The sequence below is a fragment of the Mesitornis unicolor genome, unplaced genomic scaffold, assembly GCF_000695765.1.
Source record: "Mesitornis unicolor isolate BGI_N332 unplaced genomic scaffold, ASM69576v1 scaffold19148, whole genome shotgun sequence".
Taxonomy (NCBI): Eukaryota; Metazoa; Chordata; class Aves; order Mesitornithiformes; family Mesitornithidae; genus Mesitornis; species Mesitornis unicolor.
In genome coordinates this window covers 1,021-15,352 of record NW_010199992.1, presented here as the reverse complement: position 1 = coordinate 15,352, position 14,332 = coordinate 1,021, and the positions used below count along the sequence as shown (strand labels likewise).

Here is a 14,332-nt window from a genome sequence, read left to right as displayed (position 1 = left end):
CGCGGATGGCGGAGCAGGCGCGCTGCCAACGTTGTGATCTGCTGCCTGCTGCAAAATGGAGGCAGGAAGGGATCCATTTTCATCAAGGAGATGACAGGGCCTCCGTCTTCCTGACCATCTGGAGAGAGGCACCTCCAGCGCGCACACAGCGCGCTCGGGAGGGAATAAACTGCGCCGCGAATGCGAAATAATTCCCCTTATCAGCCTTGCTTTGAGGGGATTTTTAAAAATATATATATATGTGTGTGTATATATACTTTATATATATATTTTTGGTTGGTTTTGTGGTGAAAACGCTGTCCTGCTTGAAGTAAGCTCGGTGTTTTCGAAAGGGCAGAAAGCTGAGGGGGGTTTTATTGGTACAGAAATGGAAGTAAATGAGTGTTTTGGCACAGCCCTGGAGTTGATTGCTCAGACAAATACAACAAGCCCTAAGAAAGGAGGAGTTTTTTTCCCCCGATGCGCCGTGTTGGTGGTCTAGCGGAGATCCAGGTTTTTAATAGCCCTTTCGAGCCGCTCTGGAGAGAGCTCGGTCCATGGGAATTTAATATCCCTGGATGTGGTTGTCATTTGCAGTGCTCTCGATAATGCTGTTTTTCTACGTCTCCGTGTTTCGGGGTTGGGAAATAAAGCGTTCGGCTTCCCTTGCAGCGCTCCCAGATTCGTCGCTAAGTGGGTACAGCCCGCACGCTTTCACCGGAGGAAAATCAGCATTGTTTCGAGTTCCTGTTTATTTGAAGCTCCGCAATGCTCTAGGAAGAACATGTGTCCAGCTGTTTGTTGGTTTTCTTTACAGAAATCCATACTTTGACAAATACCTTGCAAATAGCCTCGTTTCAAGCTGGAAAATGTCAGGCCGGAGTTTCTTTTGAAGCTGAACATTTATTTTCCAGTCACACGTATACTTGGGGGGGGGTGGGGAGGTTTGCGTTGCCAGAGAAGAATTATGTGGCGGTGCGAACTGATTTATACCGAGCAAGGTAAAAACTCAATATTTCTTCGCTGTTTTTTGCTGAAGCCGTACTAAATGAGTCCTTTTTTTTCCTTTTTCCCCACAGGTTTATGCCCCGTCAGCAAGCACTGCCGACTACAATAGGGATTCACCAGGTTATCCATCCTCCAAACCAGCAGCCAGCACTTTCCCCAGCTCCTTCTTCATGCAAGGTAAGGAGGCGCCGCTTTCGACAGGAAAAACCTATTTTGCATACACTGTGTTATGGTTTCTGCTGAGCCGGGCCACCAGCTGTAATATCACCATTAAAATGAGGAGCTGCACGCCTGCCCTTCGCTGTTCTGCCTCTGGACGCCTTGTGGATTAACTCGCCAGCCCCTTCTCGTGTTGCCGATTTGAGGATGGGTTCACGGTTTTCCCAACGTGCAGTGAAATTTGGTGTCACTTAGTAAATAAGATTCCTACGGTTTGGAAATGCCCACTCACCATTAGGATACTCAGATTTTGCTGCATTTAAGGCAAAATCATTAGCTTTTAAACGCTTCTACATATACCCTGCTGTAGGCTGAGGGAAAGCTCTCGGGGTGTATGGATTCATCTGAGGGGAAGCATGGATCACGGCTGAAAAGAAGACGGTGCTCTTGGCTTTAAACACAAATACTGCCCAAAGAGCAACCTGCTGTCAAACTCCTATGGAGTTATAAAGCTGGGGATTAATTGGCTTCTGATGATAGCAACTATTTACCCCTTTGTAGCACGAAGCCGATCTGCCGTTGGAAATGTTATCTCAGTGTGGAAGACATAAACCTGAGCTCGGGGTGGTTGAAGTGTATAAACAAGGGCTGTAGGTGAGACATCACCAGGTTTTATTAGGACAGCTCCTGTAGGTTGAAAACGCCGACGACTTTTTGTCCGGGTCTGCTGATCATTAGGGAAAAGTCCCCTTTTTTTGGGGTGGTTTTTTTGTTGTTAACACACTGGCGTTCGTTTCGCTGCATTGTAATTCCCTTCCAGCCCATCTGGTTCGATGCAGAGTATGAAACCGGTTATTTTACTCTATAAAAAGCCATTTTTAATACTCTCTGGTGCACGTTGTACCTCGGCAGTGTGAAGGGTGGGTGCTGTGTTTAGGAGCTGCGGTAACACAAGCTACGAAATCCCTAAAAGGAAAAACCAGACAAGTCTTGCTGCTTTTTTTTTTAAACAAACAGAAAGCAACAGTGAAACAACTCAGGAAACTTTGTGGGTGTGGAAACGTTCAAAAATCAGGAATTACCTGATTCAAAATTCAATGAAATTTGTTGTAATGGAGTTTATGCGCTTGAGTTTGTGACAGCAGAGCAGGAATAAAGGACGTGTTTCAGTGTAAGTGATGCGGCTGTGACGAAGCATTGCGAGATGACGTTGAATATTCACCATTGCTCAGTCCAGCTTCATTTTCACTCAAGTCCCTGGCTTATAAGGGATGGTTAGCACAGAGTTTGCAGAGGCCCAGAGCCACCAGCGTGTCCCTCGTGTGTTGCAGATGGCCACCACAGCAGCGATCCCTGGAGCTCCTCCAGCGGGATGAACCAGCCCGGCTACGGGGGCATGCTGGGCAACTCCTCCCACATCCCCCAGTCCAGCAGCTACTGCAGCCTGCACCCGCACGACCGCTTGGTAAGGCCTGGGGGTGCAAGGTGGGGGGGCACGGCGTGGGTTTGGACCGAAATGGGGAGGTTTGGGCTGGATATTGGGAAGAAATCCCTCCCTGGGGAGGGTGGTGAGGCCCTGGCCCGGGGTAGGCCCAAGGCCGGGCTGGATGGGGCCTGCAGAGGCCTGGGCCCTTGGTTGAGGCTTTGGTTGTGCCCTCAGCTCCTCCTGTGGCCTTAGTTTATAAATAACTATCCAGCATCAATTTTTGGCTTTAAATAATAAGGGTTTGTTGGGTTTTTTAAAATTTTCTCCGGTACATCCTGATCTCTCGCACAAGAGGAAGTTGCTGGGACCTATTCCATCTATTGTATTGGAATAGGATAAAACTGGAATTAAATCTTGATCCCAGCACAGCTTATGGGATATTCTCCTAATATCACGGCTGAATTGATTGTGTAGAAACAGCACCGCGCTCCTTCAGCTCGGTTTTTCACTAAAGTGAAGTGATTTATGTGTGAAACATCACAAAGTTTCTCTGCTTTTCATTCTTGAAAACAATTAAAAAAGAAGAGTGACGAGGAGTACTGGTTTTAAGGGCAGGAGTAGCCCGTCGCTGTAAACTCCTGCAGAACCCTCTTTTTTGGGAATAAGAGTTCACTTCCCTCTTGCAGACTGAAAATTCATTTGCAAAACAAACCTTTAAAGTCTCCCGTTTACTGAGGTTAGCACATGGCTGCGTCAAATTAATAGGAAGGCAAAAGCACAAGAAATTGCCTCAAAAAAAGGCGTCATTAAGGCACTAAGCAAACTTCACCTTGCTCAGAAGTGACAAGCACCTCTAATAAAAACATCTCATAAAAGCATCGCTTTTAAAACCCCGTTTAATCTAATTTGTTACCTGCCCTGGTGCTCATACATCGGAATTAGGTGCCTTTTGGAGGTACTGCTCAGGGTGGAGGTGAGACAGCAGAGCACCTTTGTGTCTGTTTACCTCAGTTCTGAGCTCTTTGTGTTTGAATTCACCTCAGTTCTGAGCTCTTTGTGTCTCAATTTACCTCAGTTCTGAGCTCTTTGTGTTTGAATTCACCTCAGTTCTGAGCTCTTTGTGGTTAAATTTACCTCAGTTCTGAGCCTTTTGTGTTTAAATTTACCTCAGTTCTGAGCTCTCTGTGTCTCAATTTACCTCAGTTCTGAGCTCTTTGTGTCTCAATTTACCTCAGTTCTGAGCTCTTTGTGTCTCAATTTACCTCAGTTCTGAGCTCTTTGTGTTTGAATTTACCTCAGTTCTGAGCTCTTTTTGTGTTTCAGTTTACCTCAGTTCTGAATTTCTCTCCTATTTTAACGCATAGAGGGGTTTATGGAGATTTAAAATATCTCTGCAATGTTAAATATGTCAGGGATATTCCACCTCAACTCCCCAAAATACTGTTTTTTATGTAGGTATTTCACCTGGCTTTCAGAGATGGTGAGGACCACTGACACCAGTTTGAGTTGAGGGTGTTCAGTGCTGACGAGGCTCATATTTATCATTTATTATATAAAAGAAAAGCTGGTTTTTGTACTTTTTACCTTCTCAGACACATCAGTGATTTTCTAAGTTGATACCACCTGAGAAACCCTGCTCAGCTGGGCCATCGCAGCCCGTTGGGGTTGGGTTATAACCCGTCAAAGCCTGCAGGTGTTACTCACATCTCAGAGCTGACGATCGGTTTTCCATGGATAAAGAAAACAGGATTGGGCTGTGTTGGCGCCATGCTGTGAGATAACTTTAAAGTATTCCGTTTATTTGCACTTAGTTACGAGAAATCCTGAAAAAATAGCACAAATGAGTCAGAGGTTTTCAGCTGGGGCAGTGCTGTGGTGGATGAAAGCTGGCCGTGCTCTAGGCCCTGTCTCCCACAGAGTCTTCAGCAGTGACAGAGGCCGCTAACGTGAGCCAGGTGTGTAGTGACACCAATTTGGGGAAACGCTTGACCCCAGCAGGGCTGTGTCCCAGTAAGGAAGGTTTGTTTAGGTCTGTTGGCGCTTGTCCCACACTTTGTGGGTACCAGTGCGTTTTCTTACGGCTTATCTTGTAGTCAGATCCTGGTTTTAATCTCAAAAGCTTTACGGGGTTTCTACCACTTCCCATAAGCTTCTCCTCCAGCTGAAAGCTGTTCCTGTCGAAAAGGTTTCCTTGGTGCATCACCAGACTTAATTTCTTCTCGTTACATCTCTGCGGTACCATCATCAGCCGTGAACCATCCACTGTGGCTATTCATCCCTACCAGAAGATGTCAAATTAGGGTAGAAAATGTGCTCCCTGCGTCATCCTAGGGCATCATTCTGCTTTTCTAGGTTGGGTGAGGTCCGACAGCACCTGGGCCTGTGGCGAGCTGAGCATCCTGCGCTACTCCGTAGCTAAAATACTGCCCATTTTGTCTCCTCGCAGAGCTACCCATCACACTCCTCCGCAGACATCAACTCCAGTCTTCCTCCGATGTCCACCTTCCACCGCAGCGGCACCAACCATTACAGCGCCTCCTCTTGCACACCCCCTGCCAACGGGACCGACAGCATCATGGGTGAGTCGGGCATGGGGGTTCGCTGACATCTCCTTCAGAATTTCGGATACGAGCACAGCAGACTTGACTTTTGCCTCCTGTGCCCGTGAATTTTACTACTCCTACTCCTTTTTTGTGTGTGAATTAAATGCAGTTACGGCAAAGCGCTTTGCTGCAGAGTTCGTAGGGAAGCCGTTGCGGCAGCCGAGTGCTGATCCCACTGGCTTTGCAGGCCGATTTTATTATCTGGAGTGATTTAATCGCTCGCAGTGCGGTGTGAGGTGATACTTCTGCATCCCCGCACTCAGCCCCTCCAGGTTTTCTGCTGGGTTTCCACATGGGACCGGGGCAGCGGCAATGGCAGCGCGTCCCCGAGAGGGACACATTGCTGAGAGCGGCTCTGGAAATTAAGAGCATACCTCTCTGGGCTTAAATATTTGGCAAATACCCGTTCGTACTTAAATACAGGAAATAAAAGAAAACGGCAAAGAAAGCTAATGAAATAATTGGGAAATGGGGAACACATCTTGGGACACATGTTTCGGATTACGCACGTGATCCTGCACCGAATGACCGCGAGCAGGACTCATGCAGGAAGAATGGAGGGTGGGTTCAAACATTAACACATGGGCGTCGCGTTGTGCAAGGCCTCCGAACAAAGAGGAAACCAAATACGGTCTCTTCTTAATTTGTCACTGTCTGGGAAAGACGGATCCCGTTTCCGGATCGCCTTTCTGCGCTCAATCTTGCCGCTCCATCCGGACTCCTTCCTTTACAACGCGTTGCTGCTGCTGGGAAAATCACTCTTCCTCCCTCAAAAAAGGTCTCACTTAAAGTCGAATTTAATTCAGCACCTAAATTCCCCGTGTAGGAAACACCCAGCTTTTCGTCTGGGTTCATGCGAAGAGCAGCGGTGCAAACACGCAGATGTTTTTAGCAGCTGTAAATGCTCAACAAGTTGGGCTCAAAAGTGTCTCCCGGACCTCGACGCGAGTCGTGTTCTCCTCCTGAGGCCTCAAGTCTGGGCACACACTCATTTTTTCCCCTGATTTTCCCAAGCTGCCGTGGCCATCATGCCCCATCCTTGTCCCCAGCCGTGCCATCCCCACGTAGCAGGGCTGGGACAGATAAATTGCATCATTCCCTGGTGCTCCGCAGCTCTGGAAGGCAGCAGGGAAAAACCCCTTGATGGGGGCTGCAGGACTGTTCATTTGATGCCAGTTTGAATTTTCCAAGGCCTGAAGCAGTGCAGTGCTTAGGTGAGCAGTTACCGAGGGCGCTCGAGGCTCCATCCCGCTCGCTGCCTGCCCTTGCGCTGACACATTGTTCGGGTGACATTAAGCGCTGTGACACACAGCTTTCCCAGGAGCAAACGCGCTGTGCGTTTCCCCTCTGGGCGCTGCTTTCGCAGGGGTTTCGTTACCAGCGCGCCGGCGATGTTACCCGAGCGCTCGGCTCCCGCTTCGAGGAGGGCTTCGAGAGGAACATGACTTGTACCCAGCAATAACACTTCCTCATAACTGGGGAGGATCATCGGCTGCGAGGAGCGAGGTGCTGCAGGTTTTTCCGCTCTTCTCAAGATAGAAACAGAATTTCCAGGCTGCTGTTTCCCAAAGCTCTGCTCTGTGAGAGCAGCAGGAGTTTGGGCTGGGATTTAGGCTCTGGAAAGTCTGGCTGGAATCCTCTGCAGCCTATGGGTGACACGAGATGCTTCGCTCGATAGCGTTCCCCTCGCCGAGATACCCGTTCCTGGAAGTTTATTCAATAATCTGAAGATTTACAGGCAGGATCCCAGCAGAAGGATGTGAAAAGGCTGCACTTCATCATCCTGTCCCGTCGCTTCCCGGCGCAGAATTGTTCTCCGCTGAAACATGCTGAGAAAGTTGGGGGAGATGAAGTGTAACAATAAACACGCTCTTCAGCGCAGCCCGCGCCCATCCATCAACAGGCTGCGTCTTTCACGACGTCTCCAGTGCCTTCAGAGCCTGGCCAGGGGGAAAACAGCTCCCGAGTCGCAGCCGCGGCGTTTTCGAGTCCTGTTTTATGCTCCTGTTCCTGAGGTTTTGTTGCTTGGCTTTTCTCTTCTGCATCACGTCGAGGTTTGCTGATGCTTGGTGTCGCTGGAGAGCTCTGGATGTGGCTGCTCCATTCGATTAAATGCAGAAATATCTTGTGCCCTTGCACGTTTGAGGAGTTCCTTGGCGTTCCTTGTGCCACATCGTTGCGTATTTCACGCTTGAAGACATCTCTCCTTGACCCAAAAGCCGCCTATGCAGTGGTCCTGGCTGCAGCAAAGCCCCTGAGGGTTTTCTTGCGAGGATTATGAAAACCCAGCAAGATTACACGGTGTTTGCCCAGTCGATCCAGTGCTGGGTGCAGTGCCCAGTATGGAGGCGGCTCGAGGTCGTTCTTCTCCGTGAAGCGGCCCAGCTTCCATCATTTCTTCCTCTGCAATAATACCTTTGCTTCCCTGTTACCCAGAGGTGGTTTCGTTTCTTTAAAAGCCTCGGGAGGTGGCTTTGTTGAGAGCCCAAATCCGTTCAGTTCGCTGCGTCTCCTGCACCGACGCGCTCCTCTTGGTTTTGAAGGAATTCGGGTTTACAGGACATTACTTCCTCCAAAAATAAAGGCAGTGCGGGGTGTTTATCCACCCGTCTATTGCTATTTGTCAGGTGTCAAAGCTCTCTGAATTCAGTTTCGCTTCTGAACGTGCCCCTTTCCAGCCCTGCTTTTGCCCATTTCCTCCCTCCTGGACTTCAGCGGAGGTTGGAGCTTGACGCCGCGGCCAGGAGTCGGACGCTGGGGGTCTGAGTTTCCCGAGAGCTCTTAGAGGTGGCATTTGGCTCTTCTTTATTTCGCTTCCCGTTGATTTCTTTTCAAGCCTTCACGTTGCCAATTTCTCTGACTAATCCCTCGTAAAATATCATCTGTCCCGTGGCACGGCGGATGAAAACAATCTGCGTTTCTTCTATTACCCGTCTTTTCCTGCAGTTCCTGCGCTGCATCTCGGTTGTGTGCAGGCCCTACCAACTCTCCATCATTGTCCCTGTTTCTCAGGGCTTGAAAAACCTTTTATTAAAGGCTTTTGAGCCATTAAAGTTGCCCTTTCAGAGCCTTTTTTTCATCTTGCGTTAAACATTCGCCCAGGATCCTCTGTCGTGGTCAGTGCTCGTATCTCAGGTTTCCTTCCAAAGCCGAAGAGAAGTGGCGCAGCACTCGTTGGCTGTGCTGAAAACCTTCGATTTAGGGAGGACTTACATCTGTTCTGCATTTATTTTTGGAGAAGCAGCCAAGGTTTTACCCCTTGGTGAAGAGCGAGGCCTGAGGCCGTGCTGACCCTCGTGTTGTTTTAGGGTTGGTTTTGTCCCGTTGCTCCCCAGATCTTTGGGGTTTTAAGGCTATTTTCCTGTTCTTCCTTCAAACACAGGCTTTTCTCAGTCACCTGCACATCACTCGTGTCCCTTGCATGACCAAAGTGATGGCTAAAGCCACTAATAGCGAGACAGGAAAGCAACCCAAATTCAGCTGTGTTTGAGCAGCCCCAGCTCTTGGTGACATGACCACTTCAGATGATCTCAGTCTCCTTACATTTACCTGGATTTTCCACCCAGAACGTGCCATAATCACCTTTTTTTGCCCATTTTCTCCAAGAAACCCAAACCTGGGCTCGCTGGGAGGAGCCTCAGCCCAAAGCCCTCCTCCCTCTGCCTTTCCTCGGGGATTTGTCGCGTTCCTCTTAAGTCCATTTATACATTTGGTCTTTGCATACCTTAAACCAACGAGTTTCCTTGTCTGACTGGACACCACTTGTAAAAAAACCCCCGGTTTTGCTCTTTTAATGGGCAGCTTTCAGGTTTTATATGGGAAAACACCGGATGCTTGCGTTCCCCGCGTCACGCAGCCCTGCGGCGTTGCTTTTCGGGCATCCCTTTCCCAGCACAGCTCCCTTCCAAGGGACCTTTGCCGGCTGCTGCACATCCCCGAGGCTCTTCCTGTGTGTTTTCCAGCCCTAAGTTGTCTCAGAGTCTTTCAGGAAAAGTTGAATGTTGGATATATCTGAAGAATTCCTTCGGTGTTAGCGGTAACGTAAGCCGTGGGCCGGCTCGCAGGTGGAGCAGGCTTTAATTTTAGGATAAGGCTGCTAGAGTTACTTAGAAAAAGGAAACAACAACGTGTGATTTATATTTATATTCACATCAGAGTGAGGTAACCCGGTTTCTGGACCTCTGCCTGGTGTTAGTCAGGTCGCAAACCTTCAGGTTGTGATTTACAACGCTGGGAAGTCGAAGCTGGAGCTGACGCCGCCTGTTGGACCTGTCCTGGCCTCTCTTGATGTGTCTCTGTCCTGGTGCCCCGTTTCAAACCCGATGAGCTGGCATGGGCAGATGAGAGCCTTTCCAAATACCCAGTGATGGATTTGAACTAAACCATAAAGGAGCTGACAAAGCCTTAGAAGTTTGTCTGACAGCGGGCGCGGGGTCCTTGCGGATGCCAGCAGAAACACTGACCACGGGCAGCAGAAGCTGCTGAGCTATTTAAATAATTCAATTCAAATAAAGGCTATTTAGTTGATGAACGGACATAAGCCATGCTGAAACTGGTGGTTTCGCCCTGATTTCTCTTTGGTTCCTCCAGTAACGGAGAGGTTTGCAATCCTCTCACCTCAGCGTGAGGAACTGGTGGTCATCTACCCCATTTTCATGTGAAATCAGGGTGAATGATGGTGAAATAGGGGTGAATAATGGTGAAAAATGGTGAATAATGGTGAAATGAGGGTGGAAAATGGTGAAATAATGATGAATAATGGTGAATGATGGTGAAATAAGGGTGGAAAATGGTGAATAATGGTGAAAAATGGTGAATAATGGTGGAAAATGGTGAATGATGGTGAAATAAGGGTGAATAATGGTGAAATAAGGGTGAATAATGGTGAAATAAGGGTGAAAAATGGTGAATAAGGGTGAAAAATGCTGAAATAAGGGTGAATAATGGTGAAATAAGGGTGAAAAATTGTGAATAATGGTGAAATAATGGTGATAATGGTGAAATAAGGGTGAATAATGGTGAAATAAAGGTGAAAAATGGTGAATAATAGTGAATAATGGTGAAATAAGGGCGAAAAATCATCTCATTAAATGCTCACACAATGTCCCAGTGAAGCCAGAAAGGACACATTGAAAAAAGACCCCATATATGGGATTTAATAACGTATTTAAAATGCGCGTTGCAAAGCGTGCAGAGGAGGCCCAGGGTGTCCGGGTTCGAGCGGCTTGGCCCATCCCAGAGCACCGATCACCTTGCACTGCATTTTCGCCCTGTTTTCTCCGTATTGCTGCTGTTAGAAGCCTTTCATTTAATAAAAGTGGAGTAAGTGGAGCAGGGGTGGGTGTCTGAGTGCCTGTTTTGACACCTCCTCTCTTTGTTTTGCAGCCAACAGAGGAAGCGGGGCCGCGGGCAGCTCGCAGACTGGGGATGCGCTGGGGAAAGCACTCGCCTCTGTAAGGACACACTTTACTTTGGCATACACGTTTTGCAAGGGCCAACTTAAATCGGACTCGGACGCCTGGAGGTGGCGAAGACGAGCGGCAAACGGGAGAGATCTGGTCTGAGGGGGCACCCGCGGGGGGCTCCCCGCCACCCCAGACACCCAGCAGTGGGTGCAAAGCGGTGCAGAAAAGGCTTTAGGCTGAATTTTGCGGTAGGATAGGGGTGGAAAGAGGGGAAAACCTGCACCTGGGCGCTCAGGCCGTCGCCCGCCGCGTGGCACGGGGCGAGGGAGGTCCGAGCAGGCCCCAGCGGCGGGATGACCTCCGAAAACAGCCTTCCCTGGGGATTTGCCCAGGGGTGTCCTGTTTTCCGTGGCAGTTTGCACCACCGCGGTCGCTGTTAAAGTCAGCAGCTGCCGCCTCTTCCCTGGGGACCCGGGGCACGGCCGTTTCCCGATTGGGAGCAGGGGTGGGGGAGCCGCTGCCGTGCCCCAGCTCCCGCTGCGGTACCGGTTGGCACGGGCTGGCGTTTTAACAGGGACCACGAGAGTTTATTTTCTGGGCAGAGTGGGTTCCTTTGAGTTCTCATGAGAGTTCATTCTTGGTTTTGTTTTTTTTGTCGCATCCGAGAAAAAAAAAAACCAAACCAACCAACCAACCAACCAAACCACCCAAAAAAAAGACGCAGAGTCGGACTGCGGTCTGCCTGAAATACCTGATACAGTACAGAATAATCCACTTTGACGTGGTGCCCTGACAGACGGCACGGGGCAGCGGGCGAGCGGCCGGGCTCTGCTGCTGCGCCGGGGCGGGACGTGCTCCGCTCCCTTCGCTTGATTTTGGCCGGGAAGCCAAAAGCCAAAAGCTTTTTTGGCACCAAAAGCCGCTTGAAGTGACTGACGCTCCCTCGTAGTCTGCGCAACGATCAGTTAATGTGGGTAGTGCCTGTTCCCGTCCACAGGGGTCTGCTGTTCTCGCTTCCTGCCCCTAATACCGTTTTGTCTTTGTGAACATATGAATATTTGAATGAAGAGGCTTTGTAACCTGTCCTGCTTTCGTTTGAAATGAACTGAATGCCTACCGATTCCAGATTTCTTTCTGCATCAGTTTGTGATGGCGCTAGATTAATTCTGTATCATCTTTTAAAGATCTATTCTCCAGATCACACCAACAACAGCTTTTCATCAAATCCTTCAACTCCTGTTGGTTCTCCCCCTTCTCTCTCAGGTATTGTTGTTACAATTCTATTTTACTGAACGTTTCAAGGTGGTTTTTTTGGTAGGAGGTGCCCGAATGTGCTCCTGCGGTAGCGGGTGCGAGGCGTGCGGCTCACAGATGAGGTGTCCTACACCCAGCCGAGAGAAGGGCGTTGCAGCGCTCAGCGGGACCCGTTTCCCAAAAAGCACAGGGTTTCTGTGTCCTTGGTGTGGCTTCAGGCAGTGCCCTCGGCGCTCTTGCAGTGGATGAGGTTTGCCCCGTGCCAAGCGCGTCCCCGTGCCGTGGCCGTGGCCCCAAGCAGGGACACCCAAGTCAGGGGTGGCCATGCCAGGTCCAGCTCCTTGGATACCCCCCCCGTCCCCTCCCGGGGCTGTTTGGTCCCTGAAGTTGTGGCCAAACTGAGGCCTGGTCGATGCCCTTCAGGCTTCGTTTCCAGTAATGGCAGATGTTAACCCAGTTTACTGATAAAGTCCCAAACTGAGAAGATCCAGAGGCCTGGGGTAGCAGGTATTTTAAATATATACCAGAGAATCAGGTGTTTTAAACGTTTATCTGAATCGAACTCAGATTTCTTAAACGTTCAGACTTTTCACCTTGGATTTTAAGCTTCTCCTGTGCAGTAAATGCTTGGAGAAGGCTTCTTGGCTTCCCAGCCCCTCTTTGAGACAGGGTTGTTAACACCAGTAACCAGACCTTGGCCTCTTCATGAGGCCTGGATGCTGGTAACCAGGCATCCCAAAACACTGCCAAGTGTCCGAGGTGGGACCCATCCCTTGTTCTCCATGGGGCAGGAGGAGCAGGATGCTCCTGGGCTCCTCATCCTTTAAAACAGAGCCCCAGGCTCAGGGACGCAGACCCAGCAGCAGCCCCACAGCGACAAGGCCTTTTGGGAAGGACCCCACGGCCACCCCCATCCCGCAGCAAAGGAGCACGTCCAGCCAATGCATGTCCCCACATGGGGACCCCTAGCACAGGGACCTGCCATAGTTTTGGGGTCTTTCACCCCTAAAAAATGATGTTGTGCCTGGGTTCAGCCCAAAAGTGCAGCACCCCCAGCACCGGGGGTTCCTCCTAGAGAGGAAATGGAAAGGACCAAGCCAAACCCCATCAGGATTTGGTATAAACAGGGAGAAGCCGGTGTCAGGAGCGATAGAAATAAGGAGCAGAAGTGCATTTAAAGAAGAGCTGTGGGTGTTTAGCATGTGAGGCGCCTTCCCGCGAGGATACCAAGGGTTTCGGCAGGAAAGATCGCTGCGCATCGCTCCCTTTTCGCTGGAGCAGAACCCCGATTAAAAGCTCCGTGGGGACCAGGCAAGGCAAGATGGAAGTTTTAATTAGAAGTGACATAACTGTAACTTTTACGAGGACACAAAACTTCACTGTCAGAGCCTAAAACCCCAAATTGCCAGCAGATCCAGCCCGGGCCCATCTGAGCCCAAGCGAATGCCCCTAAGCTGAATCCCCTAATGTTTCCATCTCCAGTTCTTAGCCCTGTTTTACGAGATCGTGCAGGAGATGGCCCGTTCAAAAGCGCAGTAGAAACGGCCTCAGCGTTGTGCTGGATAAATATAAAAGCTGTTGGGGAAAATACTTGTAAAAAGCCCTTTTTTCCCCTCTTTCCAAGGGCAGATTTTCCTCACCAACGCTGCCGGAGCCCTTTTCTCCCCCCACATGTAGAGCAGCAGATCCAAACTGGGTTTCTTTGGGTCGCCAAACCCGATAATCCACCCAAAACCAGCGCAGACCTTACCAGCCCCTCGGGCGTCGCGGGCGCTGCTTCTCCTCCTCCTTTCCCATCAGTTTGGACCAGATTTTTGGGAAAGCCGTGGCAGGGCCGAGGAGGACGGGTCGGTGCGCGCAGCACCGAGGCGTTTCCTCCTGCGAGCCCCCCGCAGCCGCATGAACGAACGCAGCCCTGCGTGGGGAGCTCTGTGGCCCGCACCTAACGTGCTCTGCTACGAAATATCCCCCCCTTTTTTTGTTTACCTCCCCCCACCGTGTGTATTTTGGAAGTTCTCCACATGTCTGCTCTATAGTCTGTGAGGAATACGGCATTTACGGGTCTAGGAAACTGTCCGAAAAGTTTGAAAGCCATTTTTGTGTGCAATAGTTCTAACGGTAACTCCGATTTTGCTATTAGCAGGCACAGCTGTTTGGTCTAGAAATGGAGGTCAAGCGTCATCATCTCCCAATTATGAAGGTCCCTTACACTCTTTGGTATGTTTTGATCGGTGACCTCCTCTGCCTCCGTATTTTACTTGCTGTTCTTTCCATTGCTCATCCATTCTCCTCACGCAGGTTTTCATTTCGTTAGCGACCGCTCCGCCCCCCGGCCTCGCTTTCACCACCTCTCGCTCCCCACCACGGGCGCTCTGAGGCGCCTCCCGGTTGAGTTTTACCCAGGAAGGGGCGCGAGGAGCCGCCAGGAGAGGGGAGGGCGAGCGGGCACATTGGAAAGGAGAGGGAGCAGGAGGCTGTGGCCGCGGGCCTGGTCACCA

General features: G+C 50.1%; 1 protein-coding gene across 1 annotated transcript; it reads left to right on the top strand.

Moving 5' to 3' along the window:
• Positions 1-1,058: 1,058 nt before the first annotated feature.
• LOC104544678 (transcription factor 4) lies at positions 1,059-14,051 on the top strand (the record flags this gene model as incomplete). The annotated part of the gene is made up of 6 exons (XM_010189607.1): positions 1,059-1,164; positions 2,478-2,611; positions 5,019-5,151; positions 10,561-10,628; positions 11,765-11,843; positions 13,975-14,051. Coding segments are annotated over 6 exons (597 nt in total), but the record flags the coding sequence as incomplete, so codon positions are not given.
• Positions 14,052-14,332: the final 281 nt, after the last annotated feature.